General features: G+C 55.1%; 1 protein-coding gene across 2 annotated transcripts; it reads right to left on the reverse strand.

Annotated features, from left to right (window-relative positions):
* Nucleotides 1-841: 841 nt before the first annotated feature.
* Nucleotides 842-18,273, reverse strand: Mvk (mevalonate kinase). 2 transcript variants are annotated; one of them, NM_001393702.1, is given in 11 exon segments: nucleotides 842-1,443; nucleotides 2,427-2,577; nucleotides 5,143-5,259; nucleotides 5,604-5,694; nucleotides 7,493-7,538; nucleotides 8,026-8,129; nucleotides 9,404-9,559; nucleotides 12,111-12,255; nucleotides 16,061-16,208; nucleotides 17,104-17,195; nucleotides 18,179-18,273. In NM_001393702.1, coding segments are annotated over 10 exon segments (1,185 nt in total). In that variant the 5' UTR covers nucleotides 17,182-17,195; nucleotides 18,179-18,273; the 3' UTR covers nucleotides 842-1,294.
* Between the last annotated feature and the right edge of the window lie 182 nt (nucleotides 18,274-18,455).

Below are 18,455 nucleotides of genomic sequence, written 5' to 3' on the forward strand. Positions count from 1 at the left end.
TGCATTATTGTCCCATGCCCCAGATTCAAACTGTGAGGTGAAGACGTTTGGCCCCAGACTTGACCGGGTACCTCTGAATCGGGAAGAAATGTGCCTTCATGCTTCAGATGGTTACTGCTGCAGCTTGGGGGAGCACTTCCGGGGCACAGCAGGCTGGGGGCAGGCTATGGAGTCAAAAGGCCTCAGGGGCTGATAAGCTGTGTGGCTTTGGACCTTCTGAGGTTTTTCTCCTTAGAAATGGGGGCCAGTTTCTGAAGGACAGGGGCACAGACCTGTCAGGGTACATGGGGGCCTCATCTTCTTAGGGCCCTCGAGCTGCTGCTAGTGACCTCTAGGTGGGGCACCCAGCCCAGCCGCCATCTGCCCTCCTCCTGAGGGAGGTGGGAAAGGCACCAGCTGCCCCCTAGCGGCTGAGGGCAAACAGAGTCATCAGAAACTCAGCCCATCTTTACAGTGGCCCCTGGCTCCCAGCGGCTCAGAGTGGGTGAGGCACTAGTTCACCAGGCTTTGGTGGACCCTGCCATTCCAGGAGCATGGAGGAAGGACCTATCCTTCCCCTAGCCAGCTGGCATCAGAAGGAAGGGGTGCCCCAGGCTGTAAGTTCACGTCTCATGTTTCAGAGCTGTGTGTGCCCAGGAGAGCAGTGCTCTGTGCTGTGACTGAGCGGTCACTATGCAGCAGTGGCTACCTAGGAAAACTCCCTCCCTGAGCTACACAGCAAAGCAGTGGATGTCTTCCTTCAGCCTGAGAACTCCCGGAGATGGAGGACGCACTGGGGGGCGGGGGCTTGAGGAGCACCATGCACTAGCCCTGCCTTCCCACAGGGCCTGAGGCTTTGTTTGTACGAGCTCATTTTATTCCCCCTTCCCTCGCCCCACCATGGGCAGCTTGTCCACAGGTACACACGGGGATAAAGCAGTCGGCATGCCTTGCCTTAGCCGATGATCCCCGAGAGAGGACAGGAGACATGAGCCACTGGCTAGGCGGTTCCAAAGGGGCCGGCGTCTGAGGACAGAAGGGTGCGTGGCTAGGAGCCGGAGAGTTTGTGTGAGGCCGACAGAGGCCAGGCCCAGGCAGAATCACCCAGGGGGAAGGCCTACTGTGTCAGCCTGCTGTCTCAGAAGACCCGGCAACTGATGCCTGTCTGGCTTCAGCAGTGCCAGGATACAGATGGGCCATGGAGGTGGTGCCTCTCAGAGTCTACAAGGCACTACCAGCAGGAAATGTGTTAGTGGCCAGCACAGGGGCCAACTCCAGCCCCAGATACGTGGAAGCTTCTTGGCAGGATGACATGTCAGAGGCCCAGGGCTTGTCGGACAGGGTCCTCTATGGAGGTGGCTGAGTGCATGGAGACCCCAGGCGCTCCAATGCTGGTCTCCCAGCAGTCAAACCCGCAGCCGGTCAGGGCCTGCTTGGCGGCCTCCACTTTTGCTCGCTCTAGACCTGGGGAGGGAAGGCAGTCAGGTCTGGCGGATGGTACTCAGCAGACACTCCCAGTCCTGGAGTAAGGCCCTCCTGGGGTACATCTTGTGGCTTCCGAGGCTCACTGCAGTACCTATGAGCCACAAGTCAAGCCCCACGCCCTCCTCACGGGCTGTAATCACCTGGCCCCAGCTTTGCCGTGCCTCATGATGTCATGCCACGCTTCAAATGTGGCTTCAAACATAATCCCCATATGGGCCTCAGTTTCCCTACCTAAGAATGGGGCTGGCTCTGCCCCCCCCCCCCACGTGTGCCTGGCCAACACCTGGTGTACTGGGCATGCTCTTAAAAACACTGACTCATAAGTGTCAGCCGTGGACCAGGAGCCACCCAGCAGGGCCTCCGGGAGGACACCGCACTCTTTGAAGCCAGAAGCCTGGGGCTTTGGAAACCTTGGTGGGCTGTGCAAAGTGAGGAGATGGAATGATGAGACGGAGGAGGAGGAGGAGGAAGGGGGAGGGGGGGGAGGGGTGGGGGAGGAGGCGCCAGCGGCGGCACAGGAGTGGGTGAGACAGATGGTACCGCCAGATGCCTGCAGCGAGAATTCCTTGCCCTCTGGTATGGTGTGGGGCTCCTTTCCCTCAAGCCTCTTGGTGAGTCTTTCCTCCCAAAGACCAAAGCTATTTCACTCTTCCAAACCTCTCTGCTCCTCACAGTGAACGGGAGTGGGGTGGCAGCTGGGGGATGGGAGGCTGCCCTGGATGTTTCTGAAGCATTTGCAGGTGGAGGCAGGGGGCTGGGGTGGATGACCTTTCCAGCCATCCACTCCTCCTGGGGTAGGAGCAATGGTCTAGTAGTCTACCTGCCATCACCTGTGCTTGCCCAGGGGAGGTTAACGCACTTGCCCAAGGCTACAGAGCCGAGCTCAAGTCTCCCCCTGTGGGGAATTCTCCGGCGGACCTTCCATCACAGTCTAACCATCTCCCAAGCCGCATACCCCGTACCTGGCTTCAGGAGGGTGATGCCACAGCCGCCGCCGCCTGCGCCAGTCAGCTTGCTGTGCAGTCCATGTGCTGCCGTTACCTGACAGAGCTGGTCCAGGGAGGCGTGGCCCACACCAAGGGCATTCAGATGGTGCTGGTTCATGTCCATTAGCTCCTGGAAGAGGGGGTCATCTGTTCCTGCCTGACCCACCAAGGCGAGCTCCCTGTCACACCCCTGGTTGTGGGACAGCTCATGCTCTCTCTGTGGGACTTTGATAAGTGAGTTCATCCTCCCGTACTGAGGCCAGTACCAAGCTGGGCCCTTGGGATTATAAGGGACATGCATATGATCCAAGCTGATGGGTCATCGTCACTACACTGGCCACCAAACCTACACACCTGCCATGGGGTCAGGGATCACCTGAAAGATTCCTAACCACAGGTCTTCAATCTCTGCACGAAACTATGCTGGAAGCCGTTGGCACCGGTCCCTTACTCAGGAGATGTTTCCTTTCCCGCTAAAGGCCAGTAGGGATAGCTTACCATTTTCGAGAGAAAATGTCACATATGGTATGCCACCCTACTGCTGCCTCCCCGGCTGGTTTTTGGAATAAGAGCCTGGCTGTCACTCCAGCAAGGTCACAAGTGAGGAAATAGCTAAATATTTGTCTAGGTTTCTTCAATTATGTGCAATAAGATTGCTGCTTGCCAAGGACCAACAAGGCGTGTGTGGATAGAATGCTAAAGGCAGCCACTGCTTGCCTTTACTGGATGCTGGGTACACACTGTGTGCTGGGGAGGAGCACCCAGTAAGGCCACGCACTCCCTCCCAGGCCTGGGCCTGAGGCAGGCTAGGGTGAGACTTGGCTCTGTCCTTCTCAGTCCTTTGCTAGAGGGTTCCTCCCATGGAAGCAGAGTGTGAGGTCTGTGCCCTCCTGGCTGTGTGAAGGGAAGGACTTTTGCCCAACGCCTGTGGTCTGCAAACCCTGTTTTCAGTGTATGTCACTATCATCCCGTCTTTTTTTTTTTTTCTTTTTTTCGGAGCTGGGGACCGAACCCAGGGCCTTGCACTTGCTAGGCAAGCGCTCTACCACTGAGCTAAATCCCCAACCATCATCCTGTCTTATAAAAGAGGACACTGAGGGCCAGGGGCAAAAAACCTGTCTGGGGCCGCCCACCTTGTAAGGTGGCGAGTTGGTGCCACAGCGCCTCTGCTTGCTAGAACACCCAGAGCATTCCAGATGCCACCTCCTGCTGGGGGACTGGGGAGGGGGGTGTGTGTGGCTTGTGCTGTTTAGGCTCTGCTCTGAGCACGGAGCTCAGGATGCACTGAGGCAGCTCTTCCAGGTGCTCTTTCCCGGGCCCCGCCTACTTGCTGGGATGCTGACCAATGAGCAGAAAGGCAGTGTGGCCCGGTGGCAGCCCCCTCGTGCCTTTCCTGAGCCTGGTGGGCTTCGTGAGGAGACTTCAGGGGCCTCTCTGTGTGCCTGAGTGCCAGGTGTCAGGTTGTCAAGGCAGGTTCCAGACACCTGTCACATTCTGATCCAAAATCTGTCAAGGATCGGATGACAGACTATGACACCAGAGAACAGCTCGCTGGTTCACATGCAAAGCTGTCCGGGGGCAGTGCTGTGCACTTGAGCATCGGTGGTAGCCAAAAATACCCTCACTGCGTAATCAGCAGGCTGCTCCCCGGCGCTCTCGGGCCGACAGGGCGTAAGCGAGAAGTTCTTGTCTTTATTACTTTCCTGCTCAGATCTGTGATTCTGAATGTGGATGGAGCTGAGAGCTGGGAAACAAGGCTTGAGGACTGCCCCGAGCACAGTAGGGGCTCAGTAAAGATCTGAGTGATTCTGGGGGCGATGGTGCACGTCCCATGCAGATCTCTAAGTCTGAGGCTCTCCTGGTCTACACGGTGAGTTCCAGGCCGGACCGGGCTACTTGAAAAATAAAAACTAATGATCTGCGGAGTGGAGGCTTACGCAGGCATCAGTTTGGGTCCTGGCTCTGCCACTCACTGGCTGGATGACACAGGAGGAAGTGAGTCAGCCTCTAAGGTGGAGACACGGGTAATTGTAAGGAGCAGGAGTGGCCGCTTTGTGTGTTGGCTGCACACCGGGATGCCAGCAGGGGCAGAGGCTGCAGTGGGTACTACAGGTCAGTACTAGAGGCCAAGCGGAGGTGTGGCACACCTGTCGTCTAAGGGACCCTGCCTGCCCTTTCACATGACTGCCTCAGCCAGGGCTACTGGGTCCCTTGTACTTCGCCAGTCAGCCTGACGGAGAGGAAGTCTTTGGCTCTCTGAGCTGGTGACACATGGGCACTGGGAACAGGAGGCCCTGGAACTGGAATAACTTTGTGACACCCTAGCACGGCCACCAGCAGGCAGTGAGTGAAATTCAGACCCGGGGCTGCTCAAATGCTACCTAGAGTTACACCAACGGTGCTGGCCACAGTTAGAGGACCACGGACAACTTCAGGACCCTCCTGCCCAGAAGCGCCAGGTGGCTATTGAGTGGACACCCATAGTCGGCATGGTGCGGGAAACTAGGAAGGTGGGCAACTCCCCTCAACCTCAGGACCCACACCTCCCGCAGGGCCTCAGTGTACCAGGCTTCTGCGCTTGCCCCCATGGGCACACACATGCTCGGGGGCCCAGGCCTGGGTAAACTGAGGACAGGGGGAGACATCCATGGGCAGCAGTGGGGTGAGGAGACCCTCTCAGTAGGAAGCTTACTTCTAGGACAAGGTACTGTTCTGGGACTGGTGCGGCCGCCATCTCTCCCAGCACGCGCTCACACTCCAGGGAGATTGCGTCAATTGATGTCAGGAGCGGGGCCATGATCTCAGGGAACTGCAGGAAAGGAAGGCAGGCAGAACGTGAGGTCTAAGGCTAGGGGAGGGCAGACCCTGCTGTAGTGTCAGGGCACCATCTACACCAACCCTCGGGGATCTCCTCTGGCCTGGCCTCTGTTCTGCCGATGCCCTGATGTCTGGGGAGAGGGTGGGGGGGATCCTTACCGCAAAGCCGTGTGACTAAAGGGACAGGCCTGTTCCAAAAATCCCTATCCTGACCAGCATGGCAGTGGTCATAGTTAGCACCTTCCTTTTTGTACATACTGCCCCACCCCACCCCACCCCACCCCTGAGATTTCCCTGCCCCCCCCCCCCCCCCGATACACACAGCACCAGGAGCACCTTGATTAGCCTGCTTCTGACGCCAGCCACGAGGGCCTTGGTACTTCGTGGGACCTTGGTGTTGGTGAGCAGGATCTGCAGAGCTGGGAGCCTGCGGAGAAAAGAAGGCAGGGTGGAGGGGCCAGGCCCAGGAAGGTGTAGGTGTGTCACCCAGCCAGCACACAGGGGGATGTCAACTTAGTCTAGGGACTAGAGAGCAGGGATGGGAGGAAGCAGGTCCTCCAAGACTTCACCATCATGAGATAAAGGGCTGAGAAGGAGTAAAGACCACCAGGGGCCGAGGCTGGGGCACAGTAGCATATGCTCAGCCTGGAGGTCGTGACCTCTCACTGGGTTATAAGTTCAAAGTGGCCGTGGCAGAGAGAAGGGGGGGCCTGAGGTTCAGTGGTGCCCAACCCTGAGGCTTAGGTGAGGATGAGGGGGCGGGGTACAGGGCGAGAGATGAACATCCCCCTGCAGACTCGCTCCACACCTCAAGGACTATCTGCAAGGACGTCGCTTTTTAAATGAGCACTGTCTTCTCGCTACCCTTTTCCCTGCCACTCAAAAAGACCGAGTTCTGGGAAGGTGGACCTTGAGCCATACCACAAACGAGGTCCTTTGCACGGAATGGTGCCCTGGATGGAGTGGGGACGCTTTGGAGGTTGGGTAGTTTGTGGATGGCAGCTTCACCCTCACACACGCCTCGGCTGGAGGCCTGCGGCCAACCCACACGGAAACCTATCCTGTCCAGGGCCACACTCAGGGCTCTGCTCTGAGGTCATCTGGGCCTGGGCTCCCTGACTCTGTGTCACCCCACCCCTGCCCTTCCTCAGTGCACAGTCACCCAGCTGCCCCACGACAGCCTCAGGACCTTCCTGCTTGCATGGATTCTCCCAGAGGCTGCTCCCTCCTCACAGCTCCTGACTCGCCTTCATTCAGGCCTCTGCTTGGGTGTTACCTCATCAGAGGCCCTGGGGAACCCCATCCACCCACTCTCACTGAGAGTCATTTTTGGGCATCACAACTAAGGGGTGCTGTGGGGGGGGTCTAGCCAGGCTGCTGAACACTCTGTGATGTACAGAGCCAGCCAGCATCACAAGGAAGGATCCGGTGCAGAGTTGCAGACCGCCATAGCTGAGAGAGGAGGTCTCTATAGGACAGGGGGAAGGGAGGGGAGGGGAGGGGAGGGGAGGGGAGGGGAGGGGGCGGACCTCCGAGCCCCTAATGCGGTGACTCAGCTGGCTAGAGCAGTGTGCCAGGACTGTGTGCCTATCTGTGCTGACCACCATGGGTGTCAGTGACCCTCCCCAACACATAATTCCCACCATACTTGCCACCATTTAATCCCTGTCCCCAATCTTTCTGCAGATGGCTAAAGCACCGGGGGCCAAGATTCAGTCTGCACAGCTGACCAGGTAGGACACAGCGTGCAAAGCAGGGTGGAAGCTGCCAAATCCTCCGCTCTGAGCTTTACCCAAGCCTCTCGCTGCAGGCTCCAGCTCGCCCAAGCCTTGCTAGCCTCCACAACACCCCTCTTTCCCCTCTGTTGGCTTCTGTACTTATCTGTCCCAACCTCACTCTCATGCCCAGCAAAAGCTCCTGGAAACAGCCAGAGAGGGATGCCTACACTCCTGGTCATTAGGAAAGAGGTAGTGGCTAATGTTTACCAAATGAACAGACAGACAGGCAGCCAGGGTCTGCGGATCAGCTGAGCTTCAAAGGGAAGGGGTGGCCACACACGACCTTCACCTTTAATCGTGGTGAAGAGTTGGCATGGAGGAAGGAAGAAAACAGCAGGGGCCCCCACAGCAGGGAGGGGACTCAAGGACACCTGCCCCTGAGAACCTCACAAAGGCACAGTGCTCTTCCTGGATATGTGTTAGCCATGGCAATGCGGCCTGAATTACCTCTTCAAGGATGACATCTTCCCTTGCTGGTAGCGCAGGGCTCCTCCTGGAGAGAGGGACAGCAGCCATCACCATGGGGATGGCTCAGATTTGAATTCTGTGACAGCATAAGGTCAGTGTGGACCCAGGACACGCCAGGCTGAGTGACGCGCCTGTCCACTCTGGCTTTATCTGTGGAAGACCCTAAGGGTATGAAGGTCCCCAGGCCCTTGGCCTTCTGAGCCACCTGACATCCTCAGCCATCGCCGGAGTGGTGAGGCTAAGATCCGGGGCTCAGTGGCTGGGCCTGTCAGGATGGAAGGCTGCTCTCCTGGTTCACCAACTCCACCGCAGCGGTCCCCTGTGGGGTTCCTATTTCCCAGGCTTGGGCCTCCCCCCAGAGAGTCATCGCCTGAGATCTTCCCCTCACCCGGAGCAGGAGTGCGCTCTTTTCCTCAGAAGCCACTAATTGGACCCATCCCAAGCCAGGAGAGCCGGGGCACCCACAAATGTAACGAGACTCCCAGGAAGGACGAGGGGGTGAACACACTTACCCCAGGTGCTGACGGAATTGTCCACGCCAGAGGGGTTCCCATGGATCACTCTCTCCCCCTCGTAGGCCCACTTGTTAATTGACTTCAGGTCCTCCTCGGGCCAACTGAGCACACAGAGAAAGGGGCTGGGGTAGCCTTGGACAGTCGAAGGAAGGAGCTGTGGGCTGTCCCTGCTATGAGTGCAGGGGCCACCCAAAACCCAGGGCTGATGTGAGTGGGCACAGGAACTCAGAAGGAGCGGTAGAGTCTGCCCCTTTCAGTCTAAGAAGATCCTGAGCCTCGCTTTCCTGTCCTCTGAAACCCACACAGCATGGTGGGAGTGGCTCAAGCCTCAGCTTCCCGGTGTGCTGTGCTCTCACCAGCTGGGTGACTCTGAACCTGTTACCTAACCTCTCTGAGCCCTCACCTGCCTCAGGGATAGGATGCTTAGCTCCACTCTCGCCAGGCTAGGTCACGTACGGCTGGAGGCAGACATTGCGTCTACACAGCATACACGTTGACTGCTCAAATGTCAGCTCCCCAGAGGGTCTGTCTCAGGAAGGGCAAGCAGAGGTGAGGCTTCTGCTTCCTGTGTGACCCCTGGAGCTGGAGGTGTGGGGAAGCAAGTGGTGAGGCCACACACTGAGACCCCACCCCAGGACAATGAACACACCTCTATTGTGAATCCCTGGTGGACAACCATCACCTCTGGGCTTCCTTGAAGCAGAGGAGCCTCCTGAGGAATGGGGTGGGCTCAGGGCTAGCATAGGACCAGGTCAAAACACTAGCGGGAACTTGGAAGTGCAGCCCACCCTCTCCCCGTCCTCAGTCTGGCTCCCTTTTAGGAATTCCCTTCCCTTGCCTTGGCTGAGCTGTATGTGCAGGATGCTGGTTGGACCCTGTCTGCTCTACCAGTCCTCACCTTTCTCATCTGTGAAGGCAGACACGACTGCACAGTGAGATGGACGGATACCATTGTACAGGGACAGCGGCCTAACATGGGCTATTGGGGCCACAGCTCCTGAGTATACACAAACCCTGGCCCAACAGCTGCTGCCTCTGGGCACGCGCGCGCACGCGCACACACACACACACACACACACACACACACACACACACACACACAGAAAGACAAACATACACACACACACACAGAAAGACAAACACACACACACACACACACACACATACACACACACGGGGAGAGAGAATAAGAGAGAGAGAGAGACAGAGACAGAGACAGAGAGACAAAGAGAAACCCAGTGGGAAAGACAGGGTTACTCACTTTCCCTCAGAGGGGAAACTGAGGTTCAGAGGGTCACAAAAGTGTCACAAACCCCAGTGCCATGCACTGCTCTGTCATAGGAAGGACAGGGAGCAGGAGAAAGCTGGTCCTTACCTGCCAATGGAGCCCCTGTCCTTGAGCGGGTTGGTGACCTCCTCACAGGCAGTCAGGAGGGCGGCTGCCACACACACCGAGTAGGCTGCACTGGAGCCCAAGCCCGCCCCAGGGGGCAGTTCCGACCACACCATGATGTCCAGGCTTGGGAGTGTCCTGAAACACACCGGGCACAGAAAGTGACTCCCTTAAAGGGTGTGAAGTGCCAATGGGAACCTGGGGCCAGGCGTGGACACTGGGGGAGGGGGTGGCTGAGCATCTAGACCCTGACGGGAGCAATCCCCATGGGATGCCAGGGACTCAAGACGACCCTGACCACCAGGAAACAGGCATCAGACTTCAGTTAAATCACTGTGAACCCAAACCCCTCCTGAGAACTCCCTGCTCTGTAGAGCTGGGCTCCTCCTGGCCTGGCTCTCAGCACCAGCTGTCCGTCTGTCTGGCATGGCCTTGCTCCATGTCACCCTCCCACCCATCTTTCTGGAGCTTGGGAAGCACCTCCATTGAACACTTCCGCAGACTACCCGCACCCGGCACTGCTGCCGACACATGGAACCCAGGTCTACAGCAGTTCGGTTACAAGAACTATCAGACCATCACACGGAGACCTCCCTCAAGTAAGACCTGACAGTGTTCTGCAGTTTCTGAGACCTGTTCCCATTTTGTAGATACCTAACTCCAAGCACGGCTTTTCAGAGTACACAGGCCCGCACGGGAGACCAGGGCCCAACCGATTGAAGCAAAGTGTGTTACCCATGCTGAACAGCCCTGCAGTGGCAATTTTGGTTTCTTAAAAAAAAAAAAACAAACAAACAAACAAAAACAAAAAACCCAGAATGTTTTTGTTTTAACCCCAGGTGTGGGATGTGCGGCTGCTTCAGACTCCACAGCTGCTGACTGTGATTTGGCTCCTGCTCTAGCAAGGGTGTGATTTTGCCAGCTGCAGAATTTCTGTTGTTGTAAAGTGTTTGGAATCCTGGAGACTTTTCAGAGGGTAGATGAATAGGGCCCCTAGAGGCAGAGTGGGCTATTGTTGGTTTGTGAAGTATTTGTGTGCAAAGAAGAAACAAGAAGAAGAAATTAGTTATCCTGTCAGTGAAGACTAAACTTGCCCCCAAGGAACTCGATGCCCCTAATAAGTAGGAAGTAGTCTAACAAAAATGTTGCCCGATTTCCAACCCCCGACTTTATTCCTCCCTATCCTCTTCCCCTCTTATCTAGCATTAGGGGTTGAAAGGGTAGAAAGAAAAGGGTGGAGAAGGGTGGAAAAAAGAAGACCCACAAAGTAGCAAGGCCAGCTACATAGCCTCAGCAGGGCCTGGGGGATAACATCTGAGGGGCTGGAGGGATGGCTCAGCAGTTAAGAGCACTGGCTGCTCTTCCAGAGGTCCTGAGTTCAAGTCCCAGCAACCACATGGTGGCTCACAACCATCTGTAATGGGATCCTATGCCCTCTTCTGGTGTGTCTGAAGACAGCAACAGTGTACTCACATGCATAGATGAATAAATAAATCACACCAGTCACAGGCATGGTGACACACACCTTAAACCCCAGCACTCCAGAGGCTGAAGCAGCTAGATCTCTGTGAGTTCTAGACTAGCCTGGTCTCACTGAGTTCCAGACCAGCCACAGCTTACAAAACAACCAAACCCCCGCCCCAAACTATTGCATGTACCATGTCTATCATAGCCACGTTCAACTTACCGGTTTAAATATACTCCCAATCTTCCTTACTGTACCTTGAGAAAATTATGTTATTACTAAATAATGAGTTCACTACGTGTGTGCGCGCATGCGTAAGCACCTGCCATTTTGGAGAGGGTCTTTCGAAACCTGGGCTGACTTCGAGGTTGCTGGGGTGGATGAGGATGGCTCTGAACTGGTCATCCAGCCCCCCCTCCCAGGGGCTGGGATCTCAGGTGAGCTCCACCAACCCAGGTTTCGTGAAGCTCTGGGGACAAAGACTCACAGTCTCACACATGGTAGCCAAACACCCTTGCTGGTCGCATCCCCAGCCGGACTTGGTGGTGTTTTTTTTTTCTGTTTGAGACGAGGTCTCACACCGCAGCGCAGGCTGTCACTCTGGGGACCATCACATGGCAACTCAGTCTCCTGAGTGCTGGGGTCACAGGTCTAAGTCACCACTTCCAGCCTGAGGAAATGGTCGATGGTTACAGCAACCATGCCCTGAGCTGCACGTCGGGCTCTGGGCTCCATGCTTTAGGCAGATCAGACCGTATTCTCCTCAGAGCCTGGTGCTGTCGATGGATCATTCCACACGGGGAAGCTGAGCCTCAGAGCGGGCAAGCACTACCATCTCGGCCTCATGAGGCTGCCTCAGAGGAGCTGTCACACACTAGGCACTGGCTCCCAGGTCTCTCTGAAGTGGCCTCACAGTGCTGACTGCCTCCCTCCAGCCACACCAGAGAGGTCGCCCTGAGGAATTGCAACAGACCCTTTGCTCTGTTTAACTAAAGCAGCCGGGGACACAGCACAGGGTGAACGCATCAGCGAGCCAGGTGGTTCACGCCACAACTCTACAGCCTGACTAACTAAATGGCCTTCCTCAGGCTCGCTCGCTCTCTCGCCCGCCCCCCTCCCTCCCCAGCCTGGGTTGCCACGGACATCATCCCTAGAAACCCATGAGGCTCTGGAATTCTCCGGAACACTTCCCGGGGGGTAGACTCCCACAGCCCATGCACGCACCTCTGTTTCCGGCAGATAGCCAGGTACAGGTACAGAAAGGCAAGCAGAGACAGGCCTTCGTTGCCTACACAGTCTCGGGGGAGGCCCGCCACCTTCTTCAGCTTCTCCAGTTGCTCCAAGGTGGGTGCCGGGACATCGCCTTGCTCTGTCACACAGGCAAACAAGCAGGTGGGTGAGAGGCCTGCAGAGCAGACGTTCATAAAACTGCAGGACACGCTGGCATCAGCGTGGGGACGAAAAGGTCCCACACTCCAGCCCAACACTTGCCCTGGGTGTGGGTCTTAGCTGCCACTCACTGAACATGTGGCCCTCAGCCGAGTGGCTTACTGTCTCTGAACCTTGGTAAGAGGACAGCAATGGCACCTCCTCAGGGGGCCTTCGCAAAGACAAGGACAAGGCATGCAGTGCAGGTCCTGGCCCAGATCAAGTGCTTAGCTGATAGTCTGAGCAGGAGCACTGTGATTTGCCTTCCAGCCTTCAAAACCACATAAAAGGGAGTAGGTGTCTCTCTCTCTCTCAAAGACAATTAGCAAAAGGACTGGAGGTGGGGCTCAGTATTAAGTAAGGCCCTAGCAAGTGCCAGGCCCTGGGTTCCATTCTTAGCACTCCCAACATGCATGCATGCATACACGAACATACACACACCGCACACACAACACACACCCACACATACCACACCACACACACACACACACACACACACATATCAGATACACCACAAACACTACACCAGACACACACACACACACCACACAGATGAACCACATCACACAGACACACCATGATACACACATGACACATACATCTCACACCCACACACCACACCACACACACCACATACCACATACATCACACACACACACACACACACACACACACACACACACACACAGAGAAAGGTTTTGTCCAGTGCAGCACAGGACCTGGGCCACCTGTCTCTGTCATGCAAAAGAGACTGATCCAGTCTGACCAGCTCACCTGTAGAAAAATCACTTCTCCCAGCCTCGGGTCAGGAGCAAACGAACGGAGCAGGGAATGGCTATTAGGAAAGTTCAAGGCCTCACCCACCAAGGGTTCAGTGCCTGTGTGCCTAAAAGACTGATGGTATTCCAGAGGAACAAACCAGGGGGTCAAGGAGACCCCAACTTTGCGGAGTGCTGGGATGGGGACAAACCAATCTTGGAGTTTAGAGAGCTGTGTCTGAGCCCTTTCTATATCCATGACAACATGGTGTCACCTGCCTTTACCTTCAATTGTCATAGCCATGAAGGAGATGGATGGTCTCTCCTATACTGGGGACCACTGGTGGAGGGAACGCTTGGCTCACAGCCTGGCCCAGAAGCTTGATACCTGTTCTTTGCCTGTTACTACGTGGAGGGAGTGCCAGACTCCAAAAGGAGGAAACCAGTCTCCAAGAGGCCCTTGTACTCTCCTACCGAAGCAAACTTACAGTCCTGGCACCCTCCGTGTGTCCTGACTGTTCTCCACCGCAACCCTCAGCCAGGTCACATGTCTGTCCGGACTCGCCGGTGGGCTTGCATGATCTCGGCCAGAAGCTACCACTCCTGGCTGGTGCCACTTTAGACACTGACTTAGAAAAGCGGCTGCTGGTCCTCCGGGAACATTTCTGCCCTAGCGGTGCCTGGTACCATGGTAAGCAAGTCCCAGAGGCTCTGAACTGAGGGGACCCAGGAGTCACCCACAGTGCTTCTTACAAAATAATAGTCATTTCCCACCACCTCTACCAATTCTCCACAGTCGAAGGGCAGGGGCAGGAACTACAGACACTGGGGAAAGTGCCCCCTCTCCCAATTACAAGGCCGGGTAAGTTGAAAAGAGTCAGTCTAGGTAAAGACAGCCCCTTCCCTCTTTCTTTATGGGGATCAAGCCCAGCTCTCCCTTGCTGAGTCACACCCCAAGCCCAAGCATTCACTGTCACTCCATCTCTGGTGGCAGGGCTTGGGAACAGGCTGGAAGTAGTCATGGAGGGCTCTTGCTAGCCCTAGGCTTGCTGAGAAAGGCACGAACCAGCAGCATTCTGTGGTCAGAGCAGACCCATGGGGCAGGCGCTACCCTGCTGACGGAAGGGAACTCGCCTGGATGGCTGTAACCACCGCTCTTCCCACGATGCCAGTGGCAGCACAGGGGCCTTGGGTTAATGGCACGGGAAAGTGCTGCTACCCCAAAAGAGAAGCACCGTGTCCCTAGGACGTTGACATGGCCCGGCTCTGTTTCAGAGACACAGAAATTCCATCTCTCAGTTGACCCGAGTCCCTCAGTTGACTTTTTTGGAGAAAAGTCAGTCGTGAAGGGCTGGTGCCAGAATGCCCAGGATGCTACTGAGGAAGCGATGTGGTGTCTGTCACCTTGTGCTGCTCCCGAATGGCCTCTGAGCCAGGCAACCGCCATCTTGGGGAGTTCCCTTGTACCCCCTTGCCAAAATGATTATCCCAGCTGAGCTTGGTGACTGCACTCCTCACAGAGGGGTGGGGAGGTCACAGGACCCCCACCTCAGTACCCAGCAGCCCCCTACCATTCTGCATGCTGCTCTGCCTTAATTGCATGTGGCTAGGGTATACAGACTGGGGAAGATTGGGGTTTGGGGCTCCATCTGTGTGACTACAGGACAGGCATCTTCCTGCTGGGTAAAGCCTTCTGGTAAGACCTTTATGTGGGGGCACCCACACTCCAATAACCAACCCCTGACTTATACACTCAGTAAAGAAACCCCTGCTTCCCCAGGGTGAACTCTGGGGGAATTGTGCCTTGGTTTATCATTGGGACCTTAGGAGGAGGAGGGGGAGATGTTTTGTTTCCCCTGGGAAGGAATTACAGCAACACTTCGTTAGTATTGATTGGATTAGCCAGTAACAAACACAAGTTGGTAAGCACACACCCCACCACTGAGCCACCCGGGCCTCTGCTCTGTAACAAACCACACGAGAACAACAATGCCTTCACCTTCACTAAAAGCAGAATTGACAGCTTTCTCAATCTACTTCCCGTCACGGTGTCCACCCCAGGAACTAACTGTTGTCGTCGGTTGATTGCTCTTCCCGTAGACTTTCCTGCACCTTTCCACACTGGCTTCTATAAGTACATACACCGTTCCACACCTGTTTCCACACCTGTGACACCGTGGCACACCTGTGACAGTCAATCCTTTTGTCTCTTTTATCTTGTTTCATTTAATGTGGGCTCACGTAGCCCAGGCTAGCCTTGATCTTGCCATACAGCTGGAGCTGTACTTCTGATTCTCTGGCCCCCACCTCCCAAGTACTGGGGATACACTAATTAATATGGATAGGATTTAGAATCACCTAGGAGACAGAGCTCTGAGCCCGACTAGGAGGGCATTTCTAGAGAGGTTCAGCTAATGTAGGAAGACCCACTCTGGGTGTGTATAGCACCATCCCCGGAGTTCTAGACTGAATAACGGGGAGGAGTAGAGCCATTCTTCTCTCTCTGCTTCCTGACTACAGAGGGAATGTGACCAGGTACCTTACACTCCTGCCAGGAGCCCAATGGACTATGTGGCTCAAACCGAGAGCCACAATACATACTCAAGTTGCCTTTGTCATAGCAACAAGAAGGGTAACTAACTCAACAGCTTAACATTTTTACTCTACGGTGAGCCTGGAAGATCCACACACAGCAGTCCACAGAGATCCAGGGCACAGTTCTACATGTTTAAAACAAACTAGCTAGGTGTGGTGGAGCATGCACTTGAGAGAAAGAGGCAGGCAGATCTCTGTGAGGTCTGGTATCACAAACAAACAAAATTAAGTCCTGTACGAAGTGAATGAAGCCAATTTTCTGGGGTCGGAGGACAACATCGTTTTCTGGCTCCCCACAAGCAGCCTGAAGTAACCACTCTGTCTGTCACCCCTTCCCCACTTCCTTCAGGGGCCAGGCTCTTGTCATACCAGGCTCCCCCTCTTTGTACTAACCAAGAAAGCCTGTGTCCAGCAGCTGAAGTGTGGCCACATCCCAGACCTGCTTAATACCGACGTTTGGTAAATTGAGGCTCACTTTCCCATTGCTCTGCGGTCGCAGCACGAGAAATGTTCTCAAGTTCAAGGCCACCGCCAGAGCTACCTGCAAAATGAAGGGCAAAACTGGTAAGCCTGAAGGTGAGGGGCTCACGGGCCAGCGGCCATACGTTCTGGAAGTAAAGATGGGAGGATCCTGGGGGGGTTGCTGGCCGCCTACCCTCCCCCATCCCAACAAACTCATGTAAGATTATGAGAAGGGCTGGCTCAAAATCCGAGGTAAACAGTGCCTCCTGAGGAATGATACCTCAGGTTGTCTCTTAGCCTAGACAGGCAGACAGACCTCAGGTTGTCTCTTAGCCTAGACAGACAGACACACAGACACAGACACACACACACACACACACCCGCACGCACGCACACACACAAGACCGTAAAGGATGAGGGTTGGAGAGGGTGTAATGTGCTTGGTCAAGTTACCAACTCTCTCCTAAGCCTCAGCTTTATCTACAAAATAGAAGACTACACATCCGACCTGGGTTAGGGCCGAGGTTTAAATGAGATAATACAAGTATGCAACACTTCTACCACACCATCTTTCCAATTCCTCAACACTGCAATGTTCCCAGAGTCCAGTTCTCTAAGCTCTTCCCCCTCCACCAACACTCACTTCCTGGGTGATTCCACCCAACCTGTAGGTTTTTTTTTTCCCGGAGCTGGGGACCGAACCCAGGGCCTTGCGCTTGCTAGGCAAGCGCTCTACCACTGAGCTAAATCCCCAACCCCCTGTTTTTGTTTTTTAATGATTTATTTATTTATCTTATGTATGTGAGTACACTGTCACTGTCTTCAGACACACCACAAGAGGGCATCAGATCCCATTACAGATGATTGTGAGCCACCACGTGGTTGCTGGGACTTGAACTCAGGACCTCTGGAAGAGCAGTCGGTGCTCTTAACCACTGAGCTGTCTCTCCAGCCCATCTCTGGGGAGTTTTTACCTTGCCATGGACCACAGCATGTTCTCCATGGAGAATGACTTTCCCCGGAGCAGACACCAGCAGGACTTCTGACAACATGGCTCCTGAGACTCCTGAAAGAAAAAGCAGCAGAGAGGAAAAACAAAGTTTCCTAGATGTTAGCTACAAACACCAGGAAGGTCCACACCTTTAATCCCAGCACTCAAGAGGCAGAGGCAGGTGGATCTCTTTGGGGGTTGGAGGCCAGCCTAGTCTACAGTGTGAGTTACAGGACAGCCAGCGCCATATAGAGAAACTCTGTCTCTTCGTGGAACTACCATCCAGAACTATGTACCAGGATGACAGGGCAGTGAGCCAGTCAGCTGGACAATGGAAAAAAATCTGGATTCAGACACTGGCCCTTCCGTCCCCAGCATGTCTTAGGAAAACTGCCATGAATCTGTTTCCCACAAATCAGCTAATAGAGACAACACTGAAGACTGATTCAAAGGACCAGAAGCAGCAGGACCTGTCAGTCTGGCAAAGTAGCATCTATACCACAGAGAGCTACAAGGTACTGACGGGACTATCCCTGCTGCTGGTAGAAACTGACATGACCTCCGAGTGCACGGCTCAGTCGTGGAATGCTTGCCTAACATGAGGGCGGTTATGCGTTTGATGGTATGGAAACGCGAGGTTTACATAAAATCTTGCAAAAGAAAGAATTCTTCCAGGACATGAGGCCACAACCAACCTGTCACAGTTATACACAAGGCTGCGGGGCTTACCTGTTACACCTCGTGTTGCACATTTAAACAATAACTTGTGCAAGGCAGAGTCTCACCAAGTGCTTTTGCTGGATTTATGGGTGCACGCATTTTACATTGTTATAAATAACGCAAAGTCACCCGGTTCAAGGCTTCACTGGAACTCCCTTGCACTGGCCACCCCACTGCATACTCAGTAGCCACCGAGACCCCAGTCTACCGGGAACTGTCCGACCTGAGGTCGCCGACCGCTGGGATCGAGAAAACTAAGACAGAGGACCGCGGCGCCCGGCCCAGGGTGTCCGGGACCCAACCCTCACATCACCCAACCCGCAGTCCAGGCCTCTCACCTGCCCCGGCCAGCGCCCAGGTGAGCCGAAACTCCGGCAGTAGCTCCCGGTCTTCTCCATATCAAAGGGCAGAGCCCCAAGGAGGCAGGCGTGTCTTCCTCCGGCCAATCAGAGAGCTTGAGTCGAGGTTCCCTTTACGGATTGGGTCGAACATTGACCAATGGGAATTTCAAACAAACCGAGATTGCCCCGCCTCTTTCTAATCGTCATCCAATGGGAAACAAGTCCCGGGGGTTGCCCCGCCCTGGTGCGAGTGCCACAGGCCAATAGGAAACAG

The sequence above is a fragment of the Rattus norvegicus genome, chromosome 12 (assembly GCF_021556685.1).
Source record: "Rattus norvegicus strain SHRSP/BbbUtx chromosome 12, alternate assembly SHRSP_T2T, whole genome shotgun sequence".
Classification (NCBI taxonomy): Eukaryota; Metazoa; Chordata; class Mammalia; order Rodentia; family Muridae; genus Rattus; species Rattus norvegicus.